Below are 21,338 nucleotides of genomic sequence, written 5' to 3' on the forward strand. Positions count from 1 at the left end.
GATAATACTGGGGCAAGTGTGAATCAGTAGCCTCTCCCAAAAGGCTAGGAGTTATAGCAACAGAAGAGCCTGAAAATGAAATACATAAACAAACAAATCCCTAACTATGGCTTTATTTTTATTTAAACCTGGAAGATAAATTTAAATTCTGTGAAAGTCAGGCAAAACTCCAGAAGCTGAATCAAATAAAAAGATAAATTCTCTTTCTCCTGTAAAAGCTCAGCAAAGTACTGGAAAATAGGCTTGAGATAGCTGCTAATAATCATCATCAAATGAGTTAGGTAGCAGAACATGGTAAAACAATATTGATTTTTGGTTTGTTTTAAGCTAGGTGAAATAGATCAATCAAACACACAGCAATTTCAGAAGGAGGAAAAAAAAGGATCTACTGTGTCGGAATCTGCAAGTTACCTATTGCTCCTTTTTCACAACCTCACATTTTAGTCTGCACAATAAGTTATAACATTTCAATTGAAGAATATCTTTTGAATGAAGCTAAATACAAATATATGCCAACAAGGGAGCTTCCTTCCAGAACCTACTATGCAAGTTCTCAACTGGTCCTAAGAGCAGTTATGACTAGGTTAAAATTGGAAGTATTGTAAGCGTTTTAAAAATACACAGAATCATAGAATCATAGAATCATTAAGGTTGGAAAGAGCTCTAAGATCATCGAGTCCAACCATCAACCCAACACACCATGCCCACTACACCATGTCCCTAAATACAAATCATTCTCTAGAGTAGTTATATGTTGTGATTGGTAAAACCGAGAGGGCATTACCCTCACCAAAGTACATTTTCTTGTGCAGTAACCATCAGCTAATTTAAGGATTCCCTATTGATTGGAATGGTCAAATGTGGCAATATTTGCAATAAGGGAAAATATCATTACAGCTTTCTGCTATCATGGTTGAGGATCTCAAGGTCCTCATGTTTGAATAATAAAAATACAGACTCAGTTACCAACTTTTTTGTCACCATAAAGTATGGAATTGTAATTTCATGAAAATTCTATTTAAAAAAAAAAAGTAATTGTAGTAAAAAACAGAATAAACATTAACATTTGACTCGAGCAGTATTTTTTTTCCATTTTGCAAATAAAGCTCTGAGATTTTTGGAACTTAAAAATTTATATTGTACTCTGTTTTTTTTCTACAGGTTAGTTGCAAAGTGTCACAGTTCATCTACCTGTACCTAATGGGTTGCAACTACTTTTGGATGCTGTGTGAAGGCATTTACCTGCATACTCTCATTGTGGTGGCTGTTTTTGCTGAGAAACAACACTTGATGTGGTATTACCTTCTTGGCTGGGGTATGCAATTTCACATTCTGTATTTTCAGGCTAATGCAATTCTTACTCCTTTTCATGGGAATTTGAACATCTGTCCTTTTGATTCTCTGAGCTGGTAGCTTTGAACAACGATGACACACCCCTCTTCTTTGTCTGCAATGTTTTAACAGGCTTAGAAATGTTAACGTAGGAAGTTGTATGTACCTCTATCTTTGCTGAAAGAGAGATTATGGATTTCTGGAGTCAGGAAGCGACTCCTCCTTTGTATAGAGAAAATAGCCTCCTATTATAAAAAAGACATTAAGAAGTAATTATTCATTGTTCCTCATCCCAAAGATGTTTATTCAGGAATGAATGTTTGTTTTCAGAGAAGTCTCGCCATGTCTAGGGTGGAGGGTCAGAACTGAGTTAGAGATGGCCAAGGATTTATTTTTTCAGCAGTTCCATTTGACCTGTATTGTTCACTAAGAAAATACAGAATAGCTGTAGCTGAAGGTCTCAAGTAATATCAGCATCAAAACTAACAAGCCAAACCTGGTCATTTCAGATAATGCACAACAGCATGTTCACAAAGTGCAAGTGAGGACTTTCTCCTCAGCTTCAGTGTATTGGCACATTCAACTATACCGTGACTTGGTACCTGGGTCGCTAGCTGTCCCACTACAGACACAACTGAGACGTGGTTAAAAGATCATAAGTGCTCAGCAGTTTCTGAAAATTAGATACCACCAGGGTGTCAAGAACCCCAGATAACTAATTTGTTTATTCTTTTTAGAATTTGAATTCGGCCTGATTTCCAGAGTCTCTTTTCAAATTTTTTTGCAGGTGACCTTGTTTTCTGAATGCCCAAGAAGTATCAGCAAGGACATAGTCAACATTCCTAATCATACTGTTAAAGCTATGGTCGTATATACAATTACCTTTTTAATATTACTTACCTATTTAGCTTTATTGAAGATTGCAGTCTGAAAAACATCTGTGTTAACGAAAATTGATTGTTACATTCTAAAAATTTGTAATTTGATTTGCCTTTTCTTTCTATGTGTTAGTATGGATTTCCTGGTAAAACAATGGGAATAAGGTTTCATACACTCCTCTGAAAGAAATCTGAGAAAATAGAAACAGAATTGGTCCCTGTTACTTTATTTGCTCTGCAGGTATATAGTTTGGATGAGGTGAAAATAGAGAAGATTCCAGCAGGAGATGCAAGTTTACTTAGTTATTAGCCAGGTTTATATATGAAGAAAACATTGTTTTTTCTTCACAGGTTTTCCACTGATCCCTGCCTGCATACATGCCGTTGCTAGAAGTTTATATTATAATGACAAGTAAGTAGAATCTCAACTTGCTGTGCAAAACTGTTATATTTTCTTTAAGGGGGAAAAAAGGAATACAACAGATAATAAAATGCCAAATGTTTTTTTCTTTCCCCGTTTGTTTTCTCTAGTTGTTGGATCAGCTCTGATACTCATCTGCTGTACATCATCCATGGCCCTATTTGTGCTGCTCTGTTGGTAGGCATTTTTCAGATAATAATTTGCTTTTCTTATTTGTTTTCTGGCTGTTTTTCATGGGCTTATACAGTTGGTAAGAACCTAAAGCTAACATTTAGAGGTCACTGTCATTCGTAGGACTCTCATTTAACCCAGTAGGTGCCTTAGACAAATCAGATAAACAAGTCTTGGCCTTATTAAGGAGCTGTACCCCTGGTCCTTTGAGAAACTCAGGTTTTGCAATGTTGATTATCATTCCACTTAGATGCTAGTGACAAGGAAGGACTAAATATTATCTGGAGTACTGGAAGGCCATGTTCAAATCCTTCCTTTAGCTGAGAATGCTTTCTCACTGCCCAGGCCATTTGCCAGGTTGACCCTACTACAAGCATCATTGTGTCACTGTGCTAATGTGGCCAAACAACTACCAGACTGCACCTCACTGAGGTTCAGAAAGAGGACTCTTGAATGTCAGGACTCACTGTGGGTGGGAATACAGGATGGAGAGAAACTAGAGCAGGCCCTTGGAAAAGAACCAGTGAAAATAGTTCTGCCAAGTATCTGTGACTGCCCCTGGTCTGATACTAATCTAGCAATGTGTGCTTTGGCCACCGGGGTATGGCAACTCCTCTGCTTCATTAGTCTTCATGAACTCTTAGAGCACAGTGTTCTGTCTTACACGCCAAGTTAATGCCAGCTCTATTACATGAATGTTTGCTACTGAAGACATTAAATACTAAGTAAGCAACTGAAGACTCCACTGTATAAAAATCAATGTTGTACTTCAATTATTCTAGGACTTATTATTTAACCTACGAAATTCAGTCAATAGATTATTGCTAAATAGAAATAGGTGCATAATAAAAGAAAATACTAATATGTACCTACTTACCAATTATCTATATAATTAATATCTATGAATGCGTAATGCAGAGAATGTTGCAGTGTAGAAGCAGTCTATATGCTGACTATATATAACAGTCATCTCTTTTACTGTAACAGAAACTTCAAACTGATCTGGCAAAGGTATTGTGTGTATGCCTACTGACTTTTCAGTTCTTGCAAGGAAATTCATTAAGAAAGAAAACATTAAGTAACTTTTTGGAAATAATTTCAGTTTCTGATCTATATGAACTTCCTCTTCTGTTAAATTGTTAATGAATATTTGCAGAGGGCCTTCTGTGCATAGAGAATTCTCTCTGAAAATCATTGCATAAATCCTGTGGTTCTTGTGACTCCCATTTTCATTCACAGTGAAATTAGCTGGTGAACTTACATTTTGAAGATTGTGTTGATACTATGATACACCTGAGCTCCTCTGCGTGGGAAGCCAGAGGCAGTCCCCATGAAATTATTGAGATGCATGGTCCTTGGGGTGTGAATTATTACTGATAATCCCTTGTCCTGTTAGGTCTGCTGTATATGTTAATGTTAAAACACTTCAACTAGTGCTCTAATCTGTAAACTTAAAACCAATTCTAAATCCTTTCAACTTTTCTTCTCTCTGATTTACACAGAAGGTGAAATCCTGTTTTCACAGAAAGGGATAGGGTTTTTTTGCTCACTTCAGTGCTGCTGTATTTCACCCAGAAAATGTATGCCATTCTGCATTGCCTTGTGGGTTGTTCCTTCTTTTGTCCAGGTGTCTCTTCACAGATATATCACTTAAGTAAAGCTCTTTAAAGCTGAAATATAATTTGTATTAGTCAGAGCTTGCTTAAATAACAACAGAAAAATTAGTGTAAAAGTTATGAGTCTATACCATCTTCCATGAAGTAACATCATTTTGGGGTGTAAGATCATTTTCTCCTTCCCAGCAGTGGCCTCCACAAAGTCACACTGAAAACAGTGGCAAGACTCCTACTGGTTTCAAATGTACTGGATCAGTCCCAAACTGTCAAGTCGTCTTTCCATTCAAGACAACACTAATAATGTCCTTTGATTTTACGGGAGGCAAAATAATCACCTCTGTGGGGTTGGTTTGGGCAGAATCTTTGTCCATTCTCTTTGCAATTTACAAATATGCATAACTTGATATTTCATGAGCTGACTGACAGTGTTTCTCTTGCATTTTTCTTACCTCACTACAATTGGTAAATTTATTTGAAAACCCTGTAAGAATAACAAAGATTAAACACAACTACACATCTTGCCTGTGATGTGAAAGTACCTTAAAGGAGTTGCTTTCCTTTCTGGTAACAAAAAATTGTAATATGTCAATTCAGAAAAGACAAGCCAGAGATGAAGACATTAGATGAAATGCATGTGTTTAGGCTTTGTGAACAGAACCCTCATTTGCTTAAGCAGCTTGCTTGCCAGATACAATTTTCACACTTTACTAAGCATGACCTGCTTGCGTTTAAGCAACAATATTAAACTGCAAATTAGATAACAAGGGAGAAGACACTGTTTCTACTTGCAGAGCAAGATCTCAAAGAACATGAAAAGGACTGTCAAGTGGGTGCCAGGGAGAGTTGGCAGGAGCCAATGGGAATTTAACTCTTGTACATCACTGAAAATCCTACAATTACATAAAGTTAACAATAATGCTGTTTTTACTCTCCCTGTTTTACATAACTGTGGTCAGATCCCTGCCAAAGAAACTGGAAATGGGAGCAAACATAGGTTGCGTTTTGCCCGGTTCAATTTTCAGGTCACTGTGGAGCTGCCGGTATTTTACTATGTGTTCATACTGCAGCAAGCACAACAGGACTTGTGAGGCTTTCCAAACCATCACAGTCAATGTGATGATAATATATAGGAGAGTAGTTCCACTGGCCTACTTTTGCTTAAATGTAAAAATCCACTCACTACCTTGCTAACATCAAGACCTATTTTCATCACTCTAATTAAGAATTCAGTTCATCCTAATCTTACTATATTTTGTGACAGAAGAGATATTCATCAAAAATTGGTGCTGCAGACTGACATTGTCATTACTGACACTTATACTCTTCTTCTCAACTCTGTCCTCTGCTTTGCCTCATTCATCTTTTCTGTTTGCCCTAATATCTATTTGCAAACTCTCTGAATGCTTATTTTTGTGCTTTTTGGTTTTGGTGGGTAAGTGGAAAAATTAGAAAAATTCTGTGCGTTTCAGTGTGTTGTAAATGAAATAGTTTGCTGGGTGGTGTTTTACTCCTGGCTGCTGCAACTTTCATCTTCAGTTAGCATTCAAGGATAGTATTACAGGAATAATACTGATAACCATGCTACCAAAACACAAGAGGGCTGAAAACTCTGTGTTTGAGACATGTTGATGTTGAACTAGTAGATTTGAGAAGGATTAAATTTAGAAATGGAGGAAAGATTTATTGTCTATGTGTACTATAGGAATCATAGAATCATAGGATCATTAAGGTTGGAAAAGACCTCTAAGATCATCGAGTAGCTTTTTGAAGAACCATATTTAAATACAAAGAGGGAAGAGTGTCATCCTCTTTCTTGACCAACCTAAAAAGACATAACCATTTAAAAAAACCAAATCATTCACCTGTGTACTGTTATTGTGATAGCAGAGAGAAAGGTGCGTGGATTGTTAACACTGGAAGACCGACGGTTATCTGGATGGACACTTGCTTAATAAGTTAGAGGAACAGATGTAGATATTAGATGTTAGAGCCACACTCAGTTACTTAAAGGTGTTTTCAATGAGTTTTAACTTATGTTTATTGTACAATCACAATGCTATCCATGTAGTATGAGTTTTCCTGAGTTTCTGATTTTTAGTATCACAAAACAGTGTGTAGGATTATTTTTCAGGCTATCTTCAATGTAATTTTCTTTTCCGACAGGTGAATCTCTTCTTCCTGCTAAATATCGTTCGTGTTCTCATAACCAAGCTGAAAGACACCCACAAGGCAGAATCCAATCTGTACATGAAAGCAGTGAGAGCTACCCTGATTCTTGTTCCACTACTTGGCATTGAATTTGTGCTGTTTCCATGGCGACCAGAAGGCCGGATCGCTGAGGAAGTGTATGACTATGTGATGCACATCCTTATGCACTACCAGGTAGGAAGCATTAAACAATTTTTGCTCACTTAAGCTAGATAGCAGTTGGCATGTGAAGCAAATAAGAGAAATGATCGTGTCATTTTGATTTTTAAAGACCTTCATGCAATATTCTTATAAATGACTTTAACTTTCTCATTATGCTGAATTTTCATTTCTTAAAGGAAAGAAACATCATGGTAGATAGCTGGCCCAATACTTTTTAGTAATGTATTTTTAGAAATAATTCACCAAGTTTAGATTTGTACTACATTTTCTTTGCTATCTATACCTGAATTTTATCAGGAACCTCTAATTATCTCAAACCTGGAAACATGCATGTGAAATAAAGCGGAATCTTTTTATTTTTATTTTACAGGGTTTACTGGTAGCTACGATTTTCTGCTTCTTTAATGGAGAGGTAGAGTAACAGTTTTTAATATATTTATAATACTTTTCCTATTTTATATGTTTTTGTTTTGTTTCAGCAATTAAAGAGATGGTAATTTTGAAATAATTTTTTAAAATTTTCTAAATCTAACTTTGTCAGGTAAAAAATAATTTAAGAAAGAAAATCTGGCTGCCAAGAGCAGGGCTTGGGAAAGACTATGCATCATTCCTGGCATCGTTAAGTTCTTTAGGACTGACTCTTTCGTGCTGAACAATATATGTGTCTCTTGATTATATAAGGAACTGAAGACACTTGTCACTTTGATATAAATCCTCAATAAATATCATATAGAAGTAAAATGTAATTCAACATCCAGAAGGTATATTTGTCTATGTTAGAAGCTGTATATCACTGGAGAATCACTGTATTTGGTCTTTCTGCAGCAGGAATAGAGCATATTGCATATGTGTTGTTGTGCTGGGGTACTGTTGTGTTATGACAGCTTTTGGGAAAATTTTAGGCTGAAGTTTGGAAAACCTCTTTTTTAGCACAGCTGAAAAATATAATTCAAAAAATCAGAGCTTAATAGCTTATTGTGCTTGGGTCAGAAATTTTTGTGAATAAGAAGTCACTTTTAAGAAACCATAATCAGTCAATTCCAAGAACAAACTTCTTTATTCTTAGGTTAGAAGATTTCAGTATTTCAGTAATCTATAGTACTGATTCTGTTGAAGCTAACAAGCTTTGCTGTTATCTTGAATAGATCAAGGTCCAGTAACTCTGGAGTGCACACAATGACTTTCATCTAGAAACTCTGGCCCCCAAGCTGTACTTGAGAGTACACTTACCGGGCCTTACAGTGTCAGAGATCAAAGTGGTAGAAAGGAGAAAATATTTATATACAGAATTGTTAATATGGCTCTTGCTTGTGAACACTTCCCCCCCCAAAAAAAACCCGATAAATGAACAAAAACACCCCACCAAAAAACTAATTGGTACTTTTCCAACATTTTTGGCAGAGGAACAATTACAATCCTACACCTATTCCTACATGTCTCTTTGTTCATTTGTTCTACGTTTAGTGCAGTTGCAGTATATGGCTGTAAGCAGATGTGGGGGAGTAACCAGATCTTTTCATGTGACTGAACCCTTAGTTTCTTTTATCAGATGTTATAAAATTGTATCAGTGTGCTTATATAATGTTATTGGACAGTAATATTTACTTACAGGTAAATATTTGGCTAATACTAGAATTGATTCATGCAGATCCCCCTTCCTTCTCTTCCTAAGTCTGAAGCTGACTGAATTGCCATGAAACTTCCGTGGGGTTTCAAGGTTCATTTTTATTCCCCCTGAAATGCATGAGTCTCAATGATTATTTTTTTTTTCCTGCCAAGGAGGCAGAAAAGATTAAGAGAGGCTTTCTCACAGTTTAGTGGGCATGGGGCAGTGGTTTTGAACTGGTTTTAACATAAAGTAGATCCAGGTTCAAGTCCCTGCATATGTATTTGATTCAAAGCAGAACACATCATTAAGCGTTCTGGATGTGATTTGATCAATTGCCCACAGTCAGCATTGGTATTTCACACACTCTTTCCCTTCTAAATTTTATTGTTCAGAATGCCTTCTAAAAACAGATACTTGGAAAAAATCAAACAGAGAATTTGTTCTGCTCCAGTGCAAAATGGGGGGGGGGGGGGGGCGGGAACCTTGAAATCTCTGTAGTTTCTATGAAACAACATTGTCTACTGCTCAGTTCTGCCTTTTAATCCTTGTAGATCTTCTGAGGCTACTTTATTACTTAAACAAGTTGAAACCCTAATTTTAAAATATGATACAATCAGTAAGAATTGTATCTGTTAATATTCCATTGTTACAAACTCACATTTTCACACATCCTCTTTTGCTGTGTAAGAAAAGCCAACCTGACTCATCCCACTAATTCAGTATCCTAAATTCACCATGGGCTGATTAGTGGTAAAAGATGAGCTCTTCCACAACTCCTACAAATGGTAACAGATTAATCACTTCTTGAACATCTGCCAGCAGGATAATGTTAAAAGATGGATTTAGCCATTTTAACATTTATTAATGTATGCATTTAATTTTTAGACCCTATGCTGTGTCAGTTAAACATACAAGTCTGTATTTGCTCTATATAGAGTGGAAATTTAATTAATTTTTAAACCAGTTTTGGGTTCAGTGCTTCAATGACCACTATTCACTTTCTTTTTTATTACACTTTGTTCAAGGGATTTATTGCTTTATAAACAACTGTATCAGTAAGGAAATCCATGGGGGGAATGACAGTGTAGTTAGGAAAAAATGTCTGCACAGAAAAAAAAAAGTTTCCTTTGTCTACTAAAAGATTCTGCTTCTGGCATGCGAGCCTGCAGGCACACAGGTATTCTGTTGCCATTATAGTCTGTTGCTGTCATAACAATGCCTGAACAAAGCCTGCAACTGCGGCTTAGCTATTGTGTACAGGATGCTTCTTTATCATCACCTGTCATGGCAACACCTCATTAGAGACTGTACAAAATGATAGGCATCAGAGAGTCATGTTAACTCTTGTCTTCAGCAAGTCTATGGTTTCAAGGTGAATACCGATATTGGAATTGACACTGACAATGGGGCAAAGAATTTCCAGTGGGATATTAGCAATTAACAATGTTAAAAGCACTAATTTCTTTCTGTCTAAATCTTAGCATTTCCCAACTGCTGCTGTACCTTTTAATGTTTTCTGTTCCAAATATCAGGAGCCAAACCCTGTTCAAGTGGTGGCTTGCAGGCCACTTCTGGCGAAAAAGGGAAAAAAAGTGGTCTGCTAGCAGAGAGCTCTAGTGAAAAGAAACTGAGAAATGTAGGAAAAATAGCTGGTATGTCCTGCTGACTGTAGCTAAGGAACATCTCCAAACTTCTTGAGCAGCGCAGCCAGGGATAGTCTGTCAAATCCAGTTCTAACATGCACTGCAGCTCTTTGTCCCAAACCTCCTGTAGACAAGGGCGTACATGCAAACCCTTCATCTTTATCTTCTGTGACAGGACTTCCTTAAGCACACTCACATTCTGCTTATGTCCCAGCATCCCGCAGGGTAAGATGCTTCTCGACTACCTCATCATGTTTTCCAGTTTGAGTTGGACTAGAGCGGCCTTTGTGGTGACACAGGCTGCAGTCAGAGGAAAAACTTGTCCCCAGATCTCTGATAAATCAGTAGAAAGATTCCTATTGAGCTATTAATAACATTATCCATGTAAGATTTGTGGGGTTTGGGTTTTTTTCATTCCTTCCACTGGTCTATAGAAATGTTGCAGTAAAGATTATGGTCTCAGGTCTGCAGGATTATACAATCCTTTTATCAATAGGTGAGGTTGTGTTGTGTTTTTTTTTTTCTCCTTGTTGGCTACTGAGCTGTTTAATTTGTGCTATATTGAACTTCAAGCTACTAGTATGTTAAAGAGCTGATTGGAAGGACCCTTCATGAAAAATCATCAAAAAGAGCCATTACTAACTAATAAGGTGAGAAACCAAGAATCTTCCAGCTGGAACTGGCATCTCTATTAATGACTGAGAAATACAATTATATTTATTATGTTAATTTCTTTCATTAAATGCATTGCTTAATACCCTTTATTATAACAAAGTAACAAAACGCTACCCCTCCTAAGCTGAATTTACAGCTCTGTGCAACTGCACAAAGCTGAGGAAAGAGTGATAAAATTTCTGGTTTCACTTCATGGGTAGACATGGATATTGTTAAACAGAGTATAATTAGTGGTGAAAATTAGTTGTCTCATTGATTTTTTTTTTTCCATCTTCTCTAAATGATTGATTGGACGATTTAGAGAAGACTGAAAGATGGTAATAATAAATGAACGGATGTAACACCCTAAAAGAATAGACATGTAGTAGGACAGAGGTGAAATACTGATTCAGCAGTAATGGAGAGGCTTTGGGAAGAATGCCAGAAATATATGGCTTAGTTAGAAATGCACCGAGAGAGCAGGATGGGCACTGGGGCGGGCATAGAGGAAACAGTGTTTGCCCATACAGGAAACACTATTTATAGTAATCTGTCACTGGCCAGAGAGCAAGCTAAACAGGCTGTTTTCTCCCCAGAAGTAGCCCAATGCCACTTGTCTTGCAGGAATACTGATGGCTGTCTTGAGGTATGGAGACTAATATCCTTTAGGACTGGTTTACAAATATTATTAACAATTGAAAATAAGATGAACAAATAAGTGTTACTGAAGCAACCAGGAGGAAGTGTGGGAGAGGCTTTTTTGCAACTTGGCAATTCTAGTTTATTTCGCAGCTCTGCTAATAGACTTCCTTGACCTTGGCTAAGCCATTTAATTGCAGTTGCTGACGTTTACCTATCTCAAGCCCATCTTTTCTAAAGTGAAAATATTGCTCAATATGTAATTTTTTGTGTGTGCGTCTGCAATAAAACACTGATCTAAACACTGAGTTAATTAACTATGGAAAGGAGAACAAATGGAACATAGCTTAGTGATATGCATTATGATTGATGGATATGATTTAAAAATAAATTCCAAGCTTCCTTCTTGGGAAAGATGGAATTTTGAATATGCCTCTTCTCTTGGCTTTATGAGGGATTACAGGAAATGGATTCAACCCATGTGAAGATTTAAGGCTATATATTGCTATGCAATGCAAATTAATTAATCAAAAACTTCCTGTGATGAAAGAAGAACTCTCCATTTAGACTCAGAAGAAATACAGAATTTTGATATGAAGAGCAATAAGATCAGATACTCAGAAGTATTAAAACATTTGATTTCTCTTCAGTGTTTGTAGATTTGTGTTTAGTTGTTTTGAATGGATCGGAATGGTTTTATGAATAGTAAGACATCATCTCCTTTGTCCTAAAATACTACTTTCTTATGTTACTCACATGATACTTCTTCCTTTACTCCTTTACATTTTCTTTGTAAGGATTTTGAGAAATATGAAGTCTCCTTTAAACAGAGGATTCTGATACTAGACTGCAGGAAGTCTAAAAATTACATCCCTTTTCTTTTTTTTTTTTTCTTTTTCTTCTCCATAATTAAAGCCAGAGTAAAATTAGACAAAAGAAGACATTGTGTTAGGGAAACAAAAGAAAGCCTGAAGACATATGGAAAATCCTAAAAAATATTTACCCACAATATCAACATTTAACTGGGGGAATCACTGTTCATTGTTTAGTTCTTTTGTATGTAACAAAGTGAAATGAAGGTCACGCTTGTGAATGAGGTCTGTGATTTAGGGTGCACTACTGGATAAAAGTGAGTGTCAGTGTCACTCCCAGCATTTCTTGAAAGTCAGTGCCTTGCCAGTCAATGGAGGAATATTTTGTGTACAAAGTGTGGCTGAAGAGGAAATTAAATATTCATGATCTGTGGGCAGGTTTTTTAACATAAAAAAAAAATCTCTTGAAAAAGCAACAACAATAGCTATTACCATTCTTAGCATTCCTCACTTGGCATCTTCACTGAAAGACTAATTCCATGTGAATTTCATGAATGTGACACTTCATCAATCCAATATGCACAGGTGTTTAACCATCTTGTAGGAGACGAAGGATGATAAACATAACATCCTTTCACTGGAGACATGTAAACCAGCTGGAGCCTTCAGCTATTTTATCAGCTTTATTTTTAACCCTGGTAGAAATACGGAGTTTGGGAAATTTTCCTTCTATTCATTTGATTAAGGTATGGTCAGAAATTAAGGCAGTCTTTCTTGTGCCAGTAGGGCAATGAAGCTGGTGAAGAGCACAAGTCTGATGAGGAGCGGCTGAGGGAACTGGGGTTGTTTAGCCTGGAGAAAAGGAGGCTCAGGGGAGACCTTATCGCTCTCTACAACTACCTGAAAGGAGGTTGTAGCGAGGTGGGTGTTGGTCTCTTCTCCCAAGTAACAACCGATAGGACAAAAGGAAATGGCCGCAAGTTGCACCAGGGGAGGTTTAGATTGGATATTAGGAAAAATTTCTTCACCAAAAGGGTGGTCAAGCATTGGAACAGGCTGCCAGGGAAGTGGTTGAGTCACCATCCCTGAAGGTATTTAAAAGACGTGTAGATGTGCTTAGGGTCATGGTTTAGTGGTGGACTTGGCAGTGCTAGTTTAACGGTTGGACTGCATGATCTTAAAGGTCTTTTCAAACCTAAATGATTCTATAATTCTAACCGTAGCAAATGTAAATTATGGTTTGTTGAGAGTATAAGAATTTACAGCTGCTGAGGATGTGGCCTTTTGAATATAAATGACCTTTTTCGCCTGTGCACACTGGACTTCAGTCCACAGGGGAGAAAGCAGAAAACTGTGCTGCTGCTGCTCCTTCTGAGCAATTAGTACACTAGAATTGTAAAATGTAATTATTTCACACCAAATTTGCCAAAGAATAATGGCTATTTAAATTGTAAATCTTTCAGAACATCTCATGTGACAGATCACATGTAGGTACCCCAATTTTCCGGAATTACTGAGCCTTACTACCTAACTTGCTTAGACACATTTATTATGGCATCAAAGAATGAAGTCCAATGATATCTTTCCAAGTGTTTTATGTGCATTTCTTTTTGTTTTCTGGCATAGGTCCAAGCTGTTTTGAGAAGACACTGGAATCAGTACAAAATCCAATTTGAGCACAGCTTCAGCCACTCGGATGCTATGCGCACTGCTTCCTACACCGTATCGTCAATCAGTGATGTTCAAGGCTACAGCTACAATCACGACTGCACCAGTGAACATTTAAATGGGAAGGGCTACCATGACATGGACAGTGTTGTTTTAAAAACTGAAAAGCTGTATGGTTGACTTGGCATATGCCAGTGTGTTTATCCTTGTGAACTCCAAGTTTGATTTAATGACTTCACGGCCAGAAGATTTTACCTAACTTGGGATATGTTATTGTCCTGAATGATGCAAACTAAACCAACACATTTTTCATATGTATGTATATATATGCATATATACATATGTTTGTGTTTCTCTGTATCTATATAGTATGGACATCTGTACATATATATATCTATATATGTATGTGCATTTATATAAGGATACAAACTTTGCCTCTTCAGTTTCTACTGTGTAGACAAAGTTGGCAATTTTTTGCAAAGGGAATCAATGAAGGATTTCTTATTTTCTTGGAAGTTTGTATAAGACTATGTTGTGTTGAAGCCTCTTCATTTGCCTATAGAATCTTAGAGTGTAAATACCATACCGTATTGTCTTAATTCAACCTAAAACAGAACAAAGGAAAATGGTTCAAGAAGGTGCAATAATAACAATAGATTGTCCAGGTTAATTTTGTGTCCAGCATTTGACTGTCAAAAAAGCCCAACAGGTAGTCTGAGATAACAGACTCAAAGATATTGATGGTTTGGTTTGGTCAAAGATATTGATGGTTTGGTTTGGTTTGGTCGGTTTGTATTTTCCACTATTTTAAATCAAGCAAGTCAATCAGTACAAATCTGAGACACTACTTACTTCTGTACTGCGATGTAATATTTTACAGCAAGCTTTGAGCAATGTTATTTAAACTATTTTAGCATATACAGGACTGTCTCCTTCTTCTCAAGTTTATGGAAGTTTCTTATTGGCTTTAACACAGACAAGATCAAAGAGGCCAGAAAGAAAAGTAGTAACCTGAATAAGTGTAAATCCTTCCAGACTCTAATACATAATTGAAGCTGATGGAACTTCACTGTGTGATTAAGGAATTTACTCAACTGGGAAAAGATCATGTACAGAATTTGTTGTAGTCATCTTGTTTTGTTTTATTTTTAAGTATTTCCCTGGCCATATGCTTGATAATTTATTCCTTCATTCTTGGGGCAAAGTTTTGATTAATTTTGTGGCTTTTTTTGTCTGAGAAAAGCATGCAAGACTGAACGCAGTGCAAATGACATACTACCTTTAAAGCCAGTGTATGAGATTCAGAATAATCAAGCAAACTAATGTTAGTAATTGTCATTATTTGGAAAATCCAATATAAAGTTTGTCTTACAAAGGTTCAAAACATTATGGATTGAGAATTTTAATATTATTTTGGAGTGCTTGATTCTGAATCTCTATCTCAGTTACTTAGCTTAGAACAGTACTTTATCAGTTGTTTCTTTGGTTTTACTGGTGAATAAAGGTCTCACTGAAAATGAGGAGGTTGTCAGGAAGGTCTTGAGAAAATGGGTCTTTATAGCAATCTATGTTTTGTAAATCTTTATGCTTTAAAGAAATAGTAGTTTTCTTAAGTGAAATTACAAAAATGTTCAAGAATGAGGGCATGATATGAGGTGAGTTTGGAAAATTCTTACTAAAAGTCACAAAAGTAGAAAAAGGGTTTATTGGTTTATTTTTCAGTTTTCCTCACTTCCTTTACTTCAAGTGAGGAAAAAAAAAACCCAAAGTAAAGAAAAGTAGATGCTGGAATTGATAGACTATTATGCTAATTAATGTATATCTGGTGCATGTAAGCCAGTCAAAAAAATGAAAGACAGTTCTTTCTGAGACCACTTCAGTTTTAAATACTTAATTTTGTATATGAACAACTTGATTTTAACATTTAAACATTTTTGTCAGTAGCCTTTCTGTAAGCTTCATTAGCATCTAGTTAATTTGCTGTCACAGTGTTTATTGGTTTGTGACTTCATAAGGCTTTAAATGCTTTGTATTTAGAAGGAAAACGTTAGGAGGATGCAGTAAGTTCATGCCACTTGCACCTTTCTGTAGTTTTTTACAGTTCTTATGTCTGGAGTTTGAATTTAGAAAGTGTTTTATTAATGATTTAGTTTCATAATATAGAATCTCAGCTAGGATGCACAAATCAAGATTTCTGTTCTTCTGCAAGGCTGTCTGGTTCATTGATGGGAATGATTTGAAAATCGGTTGGATTCTGTACTATAGTGTGAAATCTGGCAATCGGTTGTCACAATCTCTTAAATTGTAAGAATACAGTGACAGTATCTGCTACAACATGATTAGAGGTTACTTACAATTCTGCTTGCTGATCTATGTAGCATTACTTAAAATCTGTGCTAAAATCTGTTTTGAAAATATTAGTGGTGCAGAAAATCCCTGCTCTGGTATAGCAGCTTTACATTTGGGGGACCAGATCATCAACTGGTATAAATCTGTCTTGAGTTCCATTTTCAGAATCAATGGGTACCAGCTGAGAATCAAAGCCCAGGCAGACATCTGTCCATTTAAAAGTGCTTTGAAGTCCTTTATGGCATATTATCAGACAATTATTTCAATGGTACCTGGTGGGTTGTTGTAATTAAAACATATGTGACGGTTTAGCGTGTGATACAATATTCGATTTTGAATTAAGCTTCCCTCTCAGCTAGGCAGCTCAAATTTAATAGCCTATAAATTTTTATCATTTAAGGCAAAGTAGTAGTTGCTAATTGCTCCCTGTCCTCTGTTAGAGAAACTTGTAATGGTATTTTAGGAGGGAAATTTGTTTTTCCACTGAAATCATCCTACTTCTAGGTGGACAATCACAGCATGCTTCTAGGCACTTGTCTGTCTTCACTTTGGAAAAGAAACACATATCCAGCTGGATGTGCAAGAATATGTTTGTGGCTGTAGAGGGTTACATGGCATAAGAGAGCTACATTTCCCCCCTCCTCATGAGGTTAACTAACCTATTTCCTATTTTGCATTGGAAAATATAAATCCCGTATTTTGCCTTCCTACCTCACCTTCTTCAGTTCCTACACTACCAAGAGAAGGGTCTGCTTCTTAAAATGTTTTTCTGTCACAATAAAATGAAATCAAATCCTTATGCTGATTTCTCATGGCTTATTTTCTACTTTACAGAATGTTGTAGTCCTTATCTGTATTCTCTAGGATGGAAGTAAACTCTGTTTTGGTGGGGCTGTGAGATTCCTTTGAACATGCAAACAGTTATCTGTTATTATTCGCTCTTTATTTTTTTGTTATTTAGTGAGGATTTATTGTATCAATCTACAGGGGCTACAGAAATACTTGTCCTATATTTGGTATCTGTAATACCAGCATGTTAGTATTCTATGAGAGGGAATGTCTCTTTTTAATGCTACTGTCTTCAGTTAATAAAACGCTCGATTGCAGGGTCCCGTCAGTTGTTTGTTTGTTTTTTTAATGTTAGCATTTATGCTATGTATTTCTTCATTGTGATGATCTATTAGAGTATTTGGCTGTAGAAATGCTGCAACACATACTCTTTTTCATGTCATGAAACATTTGGGCTGGAAACCAGGCAACATTCAAGTATTGTACTATGTAAATAAGATTAATAGAAGCTATAGCATTGTATTTATTGCTTACACTAAGAATGAAAGGGAAAAAATGTGAAGTTATTTTTTGTTTTTTCTTTATTTTCACTTTGTTCATATGAATCATCATGCATTTTAATTGCTGAAAGAAGTATTATGTTTGTGATCAATAAAATATTACTACATTTATTCAGATCTCTTGTGCTGTAATACAGAAATAACAAAGCTGATCTAAACTAGGCTTTCACAGATGTCTTAAGTGTGTGTTAATTAAATATTAACCCAGGGAGAAAGTCATTACATAGAGTTACTAAAATTATTCAGTTTTTAAGTGTTTGTTTATTTAATACTTACATTTTTAATGCATAATAGTGTTGCATTTCTGGAGAAAGCTTGCATAGATGACTTAACATGAGATGGCTGCACTTAAAATTATTTACTCAAAAGCTTCATATTCCTATTTCTTGTCTCTTGAATCTGCCTTTTAATAAAAAGTTATTAATACTCACTTATGCTAAGAAGCCAAATTTTCTGTTCCATCATGAGCTGGCAGCAAAGTAGAGACTAAAGTAAATGTATCTATCTTCTTCATTCTGTCAGTCTAGGTGGAGTTCTCTCAACATGGTGTTCAACCAAATCTCAACCAAAGAGACTTATCTATGCAGAAGCTGTTTTGTTCTGTCAGACCTACAAAAAGTAAAGCAATAGAAAAAATGAGTGAGATTTACCCTGCCCCCGCCCCCTTAGAACTGATGGTGTCTATCCAAAAGCTATGAATGACAGGTATGTTTTAAATCTGTAGAATTGAGTCTGTTCTTTGAACACTGAAGCCTATCTGACTTTAGAGAGATGCATATCAGCATGTTATTGCTAAACTTTTGAATGGCATCGGCTGATGATCAAACCACTCTAATATAGATAGGGGAAATGTCAAAGTACACGGGCACTTAATCTACAGCTTAACTCAAGTTATTGCTCACCCAACTTGCACTTCAGCACAGGCACTAGCCACAGCAATCTATAGGCGTAGCAGCTCTAGTGGGGAAGCATTACAATTGTAGTTACATTGGGCCAACTCGGGTCTCTCTACACTGTTGCAGGTCTAAGTTTCTTAAGCTAACCGGGTTAAGTGTGCTTCTACCTACAATGATGACACATGAAATTTAGGCATCTGTTTTCAAGTGCAACCTGCAGGAATTCTGTTTAACTTGGTCAGTCATCCAAAACCGGAAAGGTGTTCTTTTTGTATGCCTTTGAGCAAATCCCATTAAATTTAGAGCTGGACTGCTTACCTGCTTCAATTTTTTGTTATTAACTTATTTGAGTGAGTTTCTACCATAGCTGCTAAACAACTGGCAAAACAACTTTAGAATAACCCATAACCTGTCTGCATTGTTTTTCGTCTCAGACTGCTGCCCCCAGACTTTATGTCTGGGTGAACTGAAGGTATGGATCACAGTTCAAGAAATGCCAGCAGACTCCTCTCCTTCAGCAGACTTTTATTAAAAAGCGTACAGGAAATCACCATTTAGAATTGTTAAGTCTTAGTTAGGTCAACAAACAAACATGGTTCTTTGCTATTAGCTAGCTTACAGCCATGAAAAGCAGTTCAATACTGCACTTAGCCTGAATTTCCTCATTTCAGAGATTTGGTTTACAAATGAGCAGATATGACAACTCTGTTTACAGTTTCCTTGTGACACAAGGTTAAAAGCTAAGATAGCACAAAAAATTTCAACTAAGGGCAAAAAAAAACCCAAACTAACACTTGGTAATTTATTTGCTATTGCTATTAAAGGCCTTGCTATAGTAAGAATTGCCATGGCCCTACACCCTTAACTTATTTCCAAATGGGAGGTAATATAACCCAGAACAGACAGAAATACAGCTAGAAGTCTTACCTTAATTGATAATTAAATTTCAGTTCTGTTGAGCTGTGATACAATAGTTATAACTGTAATAAGCTATGACTGACTAGTTCAATTATTTTTATATACTTCTAAGTTCTATAAATCACTTTAGTATATGTTATATACCAAAACAGCAAGTAAGTGCTGGTAAGTACACTGCACTTCTTATTCTTTTTTTGAAATCTAAAACTTTTCAAATTCTTTACACATAGTAGTAAGAATTCATACCTCATTGTCCATGTGAAAAAGCTGAAAGATGGATTAAGCGGTTTAACCAGTGATAATGTTGTGACATAGCCTGTGTCCAATTGATGGATTAAAGTTGTGCTTAGGACAAGGAATGATGGAGGACCTCATTGGACCTATTTGGCAGCTCTGGGGGAAAAAAAAAAACAAGGAAGAAAAGCTAATTTTTTCCTATATTTACTTTTTGGGGAAAATGAAAGTGAAAGTCAATAATTACTCAAACAAAAGAATACATAAATGGGTCATCAACCCTTTTTTTAAAAACAATTAAAGCCTACAGAGCTTAAGGGATTTATGGGGTTGTGGGTTTAGGAGACAAACAAAATAACAGAAAGGAGAATATATTTTCATTGCACACAGAGCTGAAACCACTCTAGAAGACAGATAGTGAAGAGGGTCACTTCACAATTTAGAAGGGAAGATATGTACAAAACAGAGAATGGTGATTGACTTTAAAAAAATGCTCAAAATAATGTGGAAACTGAATTAGGGAAGGTTGTATTGGACTCAATTGTTTAGCCTAGCTCTGTATTTCTTGGCAAGCTAAAGAACAGTATTTTTTAAAACCTTTAAAAAAAAAAGGTAATAAAAACTGTGCCTCTGTTTGCTTCAAGTGAGACAGAATCCTTTGGAGGTTGGATGTCAGGAAAGGATGTGTGGTAGTGGTTGAAAGTGGAGAAGGAAGAGGAAGAAATCATTGTCCTTTAAAACAACTTCATTCCGAAATCTCATTTCAGCTAAAGTATATAAGCAATCCTGAGCTAAAGAAATGTATTCAAGAAAAAAAGAAAATAAGACTGCCTAATTAAGACAAGCAATATTTGAACATACAGGGATCTTAACACTGGGTCTTAATACTACTGTGTGTATGATACCCATATTTAAAGCATGCTAATGTCCAGTCCACAAATGCACAATCTCCCCACTCTGATTCCTGACTTTTGAGCAGGATCCTGTAATTCCGGTTACTTTGTCTATCTCTAGTTCCTAGGACCGAATGTCAGTGGGAATTGTTACAGACTCTACTAATACTAATTTATATCTATTACTCCAGGTAAGCATATGGCTTACTGTTTTCTACCAATACCTACTGATACCACTTACTGCTTCTTGGTAATACAGATTCTCTGTATCTGCATATACAGAGTTCAAACTGTTACATTTAACAATCATTTTATCCTTTTATGTAAGTAACTATAGAGAAAGAGAAGTAAAGCCAGTCCCCCAAATCCAAATGTTACTGCCTACAACATTTTGTCCTTATGCCCAGCACTAGAACACAAATTATATCCACAGTAGCATTTGCCATTGGAGTGTATGTGCCTAAAAGCATGTAAACACAGTATTTTGCTCCTGAAAGAAAAATAAAACATAACCTCCTAACCTCTGTAGATGAGAGTAAACAGTGATTCTTACATTTTATACATAATTTTAAAAGAGGAAATGCTCTTACAGAACAAGTAGCCTTGTAATATTTTGACATGCGAACAAATACACTAGAAAATAAAATGAAAAAAACCCCAACCAATTTCATATCACCTATTGCCAGAGAATACCAGCCCACTCTCTCCAAGATATGAAGATTAAATCCTTTGAAAATATTCCAAGTGCTCTACTAGTATATCTTGTACAGTCTTCTCATGGCAGTCACCATTGAAGTAAAAGTTCTAATCCAAAGTTTTAGCTTTTTATAGTTATCTGATTCTAAAAAAAATGTGCAAAGAAAATACAAAATTCATTTTGAACTAG

At 36.1% G+C, this 21,338-nt stretch overlaps 1 protein-coding gene across 1 annotated transcript in view; it reads left to right on the plus strand.

The window, feature by feature from the left end:
- The window catches only part of CALCRL (calcitonin receptor like receptor), a 67,804-nt gene extending 50,533 nt beyond the window's left edge, over positions 1–17,271 (plus strand). The window contains exons 9-14 of the mRNA XM_075153689.1: positions 1,162–1,315; positions 2,562–2,622; positions 2,742–2,808; positions 6,582–6,800; positions 7,159–7,200; positions 13,772–17,271. Coding sequence (XP_075009790.1) covers positions 1,162–1,315; positions 2,562–2,622; positions 2,742–2,808; positions 6,582–6,800; positions 7,159–7,200; positions 13,772–13,993 — 765 coding nt within the window. The 3' untranslated portion in view covers positions 13,994–17,271. The remainder of the gene's footprint in view (positions 1–1,161; positions 1,316–2,561; positions 2,623–2,741; positions 2,809–6,581; positions 6,801–7,158; positions 7,201–13,771) is intronic.
- The last annotated feature ends 4,067 nt before the right edge of the window (positions 17,272–21,338 follow it).

Source organism: Calonectris borealis, chromosome 6 (genome assembly GCF_964195595.1).
Source record: "Calonectris borealis chromosome 6, bCalBor7.hap1.2, whole genome shotgun sequence".
Classification (NCBI taxonomy): domain Eukaryota; kingdom Metazoa; phylum Chordata; class Aves; order Procellariiformes; family Procellariidae; genus Calonectris; species Calonectris borealis.